The 7,334-nt window shown below is 34.6% G+C and overlaps 1 protein-coding gene and 1 non-coding gene across 2 annotated transcripts; both read left to right on the plus strand.

Moving 5' to 3' along the window:
• The first annotated feature begins 61 nt into the window (after positions 1–61).
• On the plus strand, positions 62–3,020 carry LOC107031052. Its single transcript, XM_015232253.2, has one exon. The coding sequence runs from the start codon at positions 176–178 to the stop codon at positions 2,915–2,917; it is 2,742 nt and encodes a 913-aa protein (XP_015087739.1). The 5' UTR covers positions 62–175; the 3' UTR covers positions 2,918–3,020.
• A 1,683-nt stretch (positions 3,021–4,703) lies between these two features.
• On the plus strand, positions 4,704–4,775 carry TRNAP-UGG. Its single transcript has one exon. It is a non-coding gene; the product is annotated as a tRNA-Pro (tRNA).
• The last annotated feature ends 2,559 nt before the right edge of the window (positions 4,776–7,334 follow it).

The following is a 7,334-nucleotide window of genomic DNA, read 5'->3' on the forward strand; positions in this document are numbered from 1 at the left end:
ATAATCATTTTAGTTTTCTCTTTCTTAGTTAATCTGAGATGTTGAACCTTTTCAGGGTACATGAACTTGAACAGCTGAGGTGAATACTACAGTTTCTTCACTACTTGCTTTCTACTGGAATCTACCATCTGAAGCCGAGGGTTAACATAAAAGTGGGACCATCAAATTCTAGACGATGGACTGCAACAAAGAAGAGGCCATTAAGGCTAGAGGGATGGCTGAACTGATGATGGGAAATAGAGATTTCGTTGGAGCTAAAAAGTTTGCATCTAAAGCCCAGAAGCTCTTTCCTGATCTGGAGAACATTACACAGATGGTTTCGGTTTGTGAGGTGCATTGCTCTGCAGAGAACAAGTCTTTTGGAAATGAAAAAGATTGGTATAGTATTCTTAAAGTAGAGCCAACAGCTGATGATGCTCTTATCAGGAAGCAATATCGCAAGTTTGCTCTCTTGCTACATCCTGATAAGAACAAGTTCCCTGGTGCAGCTGATGCCTTTTCACTGATTGGTGAAGCTATATCGGTGCTTTTGGATCGACCTAAACGAATGTTGTACAACAGTAGACACATTCCTTCAGGGAGATTTCAAGTACCAATGCAGCATAAGAGCTTCCAGCCAGATACCAGGACACATCCTTGGGTACAAGGTACTCAATCAGGAGCTCCAGGAAGCCAACCAACCTTTTGGACTATCTGCCCATGCTGTTCTATCAAGTACAAGTATCAGAAGACCATGCTAAATAAATTGCTGAAGTGCCACAATTGTAAGAAGTCGTACACAGGTCATGAACTGAATGATTCAGTTGCAACACCCGGAACCAGTAGGAGTCAGCCTACTTCCAGTCAGAAGAAGGGTGCTGATGAGACCCTAGCCAGGAATTCATTTATACAGCCAGAGTTTCCCTCAGAGGTTAGTCAGGAGTCTAATAGAAATGGAAACTCGGAAAATGCATATAGAAAAATGAATAAGGAGAGATTATCAGGGGAATATAAAAGGAAAAACACAGAGAGAAAGAAGACATCAACAGAATCTAGTGAAAAATGTGATTTATCAACAAGCATAGACTCTGAAGAAGATACAAATTTTGAAGTGGGCACTCATGTGCCTGGGCAGAAATCTCAATGTCTCACTAGGGAAAACCAGCGAAGATCTACACGGTGTAGACAGCATGTCATTCACGGTGATAATCTAAGTGATGAAGATGAAGAAGAAGGTCCTTCTAAGCGATCTAAGGGGGTTGGATATCCCTCTCCTACTAAGGAATCCGAGGTTCAGCATTTGTCTCATGCAGCAACTCCTAAGGGGAAGGAGAAGAAATTGAAGGACAGTTTGTCCTCTGAAGAGCGCTTGCAGAACACAGAGCAGGAAGCTGAGACTGCAAATGAAAGAGAGGATGTACCTTTAAAAGGAAGTGTTGATTGTCCCTCAGATGTAGGGGCTTCTGCTATGGCTGAGCCAAAAATATATCAATGTGCAGATCCAGATTTTAGTGATTTTGACAAGGACAAGGAAGAATCTTGCTTTAAGGTTGGCCAGGTATGGGCTATTTATGATACTCTAGACGCCATGCCTAGATTTTATGCGGTCATCAGCAAGATTGTATCTCCTGCATTTAAGTTGTGCATAACTTGGTTAGAGCCAGATCCGCTGAATGAAGATGAAACCAAATGGCTATCTGAGGGCCTTCCAGCTTCTTGTGGTAGGTTCAGAAAGGGAAACTTGGAAGACATTGAAGATCTTCCCATGTTCTCCCATTTGGTATGTGCAATAAATAGACATAGCTGTGGTGCCATAAAGATATTTCCACTGCAAGGAGAAACTTGGGCCATCTTTAGAGATTGGGATTTAAACTGGTGTTCTCGTCTTGAGAGCAAGAAGAAGTTCAAGTATGATTTTGTTGAGGTCTTGTCAGACTTTGCTGATGCTATTGGTGTGCATGTTGTAAACTTGGTCAAAGCAAATGGTTTCACTTGTCTTTTTCATCGAGCAGGACACCCATTTCTAGTTCCTGCAAAGGAGATGCTTAGATTCTCTCATAGAGTTCCTTCTTTTAAGATGACAGGGATGGAGAGGAATGATGTTCCTGAAGGATCTTTTGAACTAGACCCTGCTTCCTTACCTACTGACCAAGTTGGCATTTCTGCTTCATCTCTAGACCAGAGAGAGAGAGCTAATTTCATGGCATACAATCACATGGATTCTATAAATTCTGCAGAAAACTGTGTTGGATCAGTACCTAATCAGGTTCCTGAACCTATATTCTACTGCTTTGATGCTGAGAGATCACCGGAGAAGTTTCAAGTTGGTCAATTTTGGGCGATGTACAGTGATGAAGACGCCTTACCCAGGTACTATGGTCTGATAAAGAAGATAGATCTTCTCCCTGCTGATTTTGTGTTGCATGTGGCATGGCTGTATGCCTGTCCACCCCCTAAAGGTACAATACAGTGGCATGATGAAACAATGCCGATTGGCTGTGGACAGTTTAAGTTTCGAAACAGTAAGCTGAACCCATATACTGGAACCGCCACCTTTTCACATGAAGTAGCAGCAGAAGTTTTGAAGAAGGGTTTATACAAGATCTTCCCCAGAAAAGGTGAAGTTTGGGCAGTGTACAAGAACTGGAGCGCTCAGATAAAAGGTAAGAAACTAGAAGATTGTGAGTATGAGATTGTTGAAATAGTGGACGTTTCCACTAGTTATATAGAAGTGAAGTTCTTAGTGAGGGTAGAAGGCTTCAAGTCTGTCTACAAGCATCAAGTGGAAGAAGAAGAGGCTCACAGAACAGTGAAAATATCTATGTCCGAGCATCTCAAGTTCTCTCATGGAATCCCTGCTTTTCGCCTGACAGAAGAGAGAGGTGGCAGTCTTCGAGGTTTCTGGGAGCTTGATCCAGCAGCAATACCGACAGATTGAACAGAGGCAACCTGAATAAGCGTCGAAGTTGTTGACCAAACTGTTTGTGAAGAGCTTTTGTACATCATGGCCATGCCAATTATGATATATTTTCTTAGTTTAATTTTCTATCCCAGTATTTGAAGCTTTATGTACATTATGAATATCAGTTATGCTTTTTATAACTAGAATTTGAACTTCATATACTCTCTTCTCTCTGATAATGCTTTTCTTAACATCTTTCTTTTTCCTTTTAAGTTAGTGTTCACTGATAGTTTATAAATGTTCACTTCTTATTTGGAAAAAGAAAAAATATCCTAATTGCATTCATTTTCAAAGTAGGCTGTGTTGGGTAGGAAGGAAAAAAGTTTTCGGAAAATATTTTCTAATTTTCTCATGTTTGGGGTTGCTTAAATGTTTTCCAAATTAACATAAAAGTGTAACTATGAAATAAGGAAATGTGTTTAATGATTTAATAACTTCCAAATTCTCTTCTCTTGTTAAAACTATAATCTTTTCAACCCAAATTAAATTTTACAAATCAATTATTATAATATATAATCTTCAAGGATGAACTAGTACTTCTAAAAAAATGTTGGGAAGAAAAAATTCACAGAAGTAATTAAAAGATAAGTGAGTTAAAATTAAGACGTGTATACAAAAATGTCACGAAATAAGTGAAATGAAGAAAATGTTTTTACCTTAATATTGATGGGATATATTAAAGTCCGCTTTCATCTTTCTAAACCTTATAACGAATAATTTACGCTATAAGAAAATTGTCAATTGCATGGGGATTTTTTTGAAAATTAGTATGAATATTTGCAGAAAAATAAGTTCACTGCGAATTTTTATATTAATCCCAATGTAATTTACATTGTTTTGATAGTGTTATAACTAAAACATCGTGAAAATAATTATGTTTAGAGTAATAATTATTTTGGTTGTATAAGGATAAAAGGGCCTAAAATAATTATATTCTTGACCAAAAAAAATATCACTTGACCTTTCTCGATATCAATATTTTTTATATACCTTCGCTGAAATTTAACTAAAATATCTTATGAAGCTAATAATTTACAAATAATGAAACTAAACATACATGATACAACCAACAAACTCATCCAAATCGGGACGGAGGCAGTGTATAATGAGAGGGGTCATCTAAAGTTTCAAATCTTTTCGGTGAAAAAATATTACTATTTATCATGATTAAAATTATTTTTTAGGTATGTATAATAAATGTCGAACCCCCTCTTACTAATTCGTATGTTTACTTCTAAGATTTTGAACCCCCTCACTAAAATTTCTGACTTCGTCACTGATCCAACCAAGTTTTAAATATTATTTATATATCCACTCAACAAAGTGTAGAAAGGACATCAACTTATTTTTGGAGAGGTAAAATATGAAGATAAGGCAAAAAAAAAAAATCATCCATAATCACCACATTAAAGGATATATTATGAGAATTAGTTTGCTTCAAGTGTATGGGAATTGTGTCCATCCCATTCATTCCAATGGTGGAATAAGTTTTAAGCGATAATTATGTCATTAATCATGTTAATGTCCTCTATTAGTTGTACATAATATGACAACAAATATAATAGAGTGTTATATATAATAAAAAATATATATTAAAAAAAATATTAGTAATACACAAAGTTAATATATACATTATTTTCTGTAATTTATCCTACTAGACAATCCAGCAAAATATTGTGACCAACCAAAAAAAACAAGATGTGAAGTTCAAATACTTCTTTAAAATATTATAAACATAATATGGTAATTTAATAAACAAAGTGGGCATTTGGTCTAGTGGTATGATTCTCGCTTTGGGTGCGAGAGGTCCCGAGTTCGATTCTCGGAATGCCCCTTTTTGTCGGATTTTATGTGGGTTTAAATTTAATTTAAACTTTTTACACGTTAAATAATAGTAAATGAAAATGTTTCGATAAAAAATAATACAATCTCTTACATGTTTCTCAATTGACCTCTAAAAAAATAAATTTATTTTATGAATTTTATTTTTAGTATCAAACTTAACAAAAAAAAATAAAATTATGTGGGGTGAGTTGAAAATAAAAAAAAATTGTCATGCAAGGCAGTCGAGCGGGGCAGATTAAAAGATTTACAGATTAAACTCAATTAGCCTCACTCCATATTATACCACCCCATTATCATCCCGACTAAAAACCTTATTTTTTCGTAGGATTTTGGACCTACAAATAAGTTTATGAAAAGAAATATATGTTTATCTTTTTATTAAAACAAACCTTTATACATAACTCATTTGGTGAACAGGTAAAAGTTTTGGCTTTTTAATTAAAAAGAAAACCTTATTCACCTATTGAATAAGAATATGTTTTACAAATTTCAAATGCATAGGTTGTTTAATAATGGGATATTTCTCCTATATATTTCATTATAAATACTACTATCAATTTCTACATTTCAAATGACATATTTGAAAGTTTGGTACAGTTATGGGCTTATGGTTGTAGGCTCTAGCCAAAAGCACTTCTTCTTGGTTGATAATCATTTTGGGCAAAATTCAAAAACTTTATATATTTGAGGCTAATTACATTTTATTTTGAAAGTTTGCTCAATTAAAAAAATATCTTATTTTTCATCTTCCGCAGTACATTCCTCTATTGTCAGATATATTGCAAATGATACATTGCTTAAGATTTTGTTGTGTCAAATATATTTCTATGTTATCTAATACATTGGTCTTTGTTGAGTTTTAGCAAGTGTGAATGGGAAAAGAAAAGAGAGAATATGAAAAGTGATGGAACTACTTTGGAGGGAAAATGAAAAGTCATTTGCAAAGTGCAAATGAAAGTCATTTCTCCCATATCGGCAAAAGAAATGGAAATTGTTGTCCTTATAGAAGGAAACACTTCCATTACTTCTTAAAGAGCTAAGAAGAAGATGCCCCCTCGCGCCGTCGTCGCTCGCTCGGATTTGGATTTGGCAAATGATGTGATTGATTGATAAATTTTTTGGACAAAATTTATTTAATCAGTTTTGTTAAATCAAATAAATCCTGTTAATATTATCTCTTATAAATTTGCGGGTAACGGTAACATTCCGAAAAGTCGTTACTTTTTCAAAAAGTAGTTATTTTCCTAACAGACACATTTTTTCTAAAAGTTGTTACTTTTTCCAAAAGACACAACTTTCTGGAATAAACGGGTCTGAACAGACACGTTTGTTGCTGAAAATGGCTATAAAAGGAAGTCAATTTTTGATTTTTCAAACACTAAAAATTTTTCTTTCTCTGCATTTATTTTTCTCTCAAATAAAAATCAAAGTGTCGATCGACTGAGTCTGTGTGACTTGTTGCTATTCTTAAGTTCGTTGAAGTTAAAGAAGTTTGAGGTACTGCTATTTCTTTAACAGGTTTAATCCNATTAATCCATAACCTTGGGTACAGTGAGGGGATTAAATTTCTTAAGGACACACAGTAATTTCTGTGGACTCGGATTAATTCTTGTATTTTTTATTTTTTCTGCTTCATCTTATTTCTGTTTTCGTTTATTAACCTTATAAATACAGGTTATTGTAAGAATAACAATCTTAAGAAATTTAACAGTTTCTGTATTTGAGGTTTCTGGAGAATAAAACCTTTATGGTTTTCTACTCTGCTTGAATTTTTAAAATTCATTCGATTAACGATTAAAAGAACATATAAACTTTATCTTTAAATCAGAAACAGTTTGTGTAAAGATTTGTTCTTTACTGTTAGTATTTCAAATACTTAATTTATCTGCCATTTGTGACAGAAAAAAAAAGACTTATTCAAGTCAAACAAATGCTGGAACAGTAAGTGCTGCAACAAGAACGGTTGCACATAATCGTTCAAATGTTGCATTAGCACCGGCTGAGAAACCTGCAAAGTTTTCTGGAGTCGACTTTAAGAGATGGCAGCAAAAGATGTTCTTCTATCTCACTACGTTGAGTCTGCAGAAGTTCATCAATGAGAATGTCCCTGTTATGTCAGATGAAACTCCGGCTGATGAACGATTCTTGGTAACAGAAGCGTGGACACACTCAGATTTTTTGTGTAAAAATTATATTTTGAGTGGTCTGCAAGATGATCTGTACAATGTGTACAACAATGCCAAAACCTCAAAAGAACTCTGGATGCTTTAGAAAAAAAGTACAAAACAGAAGATGCCGGAATGAAGAAATTCATTGTGGCAAAATTTCTGGACTATAAGATGATAGACAGTAAGACTGTCGTCACCCAAGTTCAAGAATTGCAGGTCATAATCCATGATCTCCTTGCTGAAGGTATAAATTTATTTAATGCCTATGTTAGAAATATTAAGTTTTCCCTTAATACTCACATAACCTTTAATGTAGGATTGATTGTGAATGATGCTTTTCAAGTGGCTGCAATTATTGAAAAGTTACCTCCATTGTGGAA

The sequence above is a fragment of the Solanum pennellii genome, chromosome 1 (genome assembly GCF_001406875.1).
Source record: "Solanum pennellii chromosome 1, SPENNV200".
Classification (NCBI taxonomy): Eukaryota; Viridiplantae; Streptophyta; class Magnoliopsida; order Solanales; family Solanaceae; genus Solanum; species Solanum pennellii.

Coding starts and splice junctions, on each gene's coding strand:
- LOC107031052 (XM_015232253.2), top strand. CDS start 176: ATGGACTGCAACAAAGAAGAGGCCATTAAGGCTAGAGGGATGGCTGAA.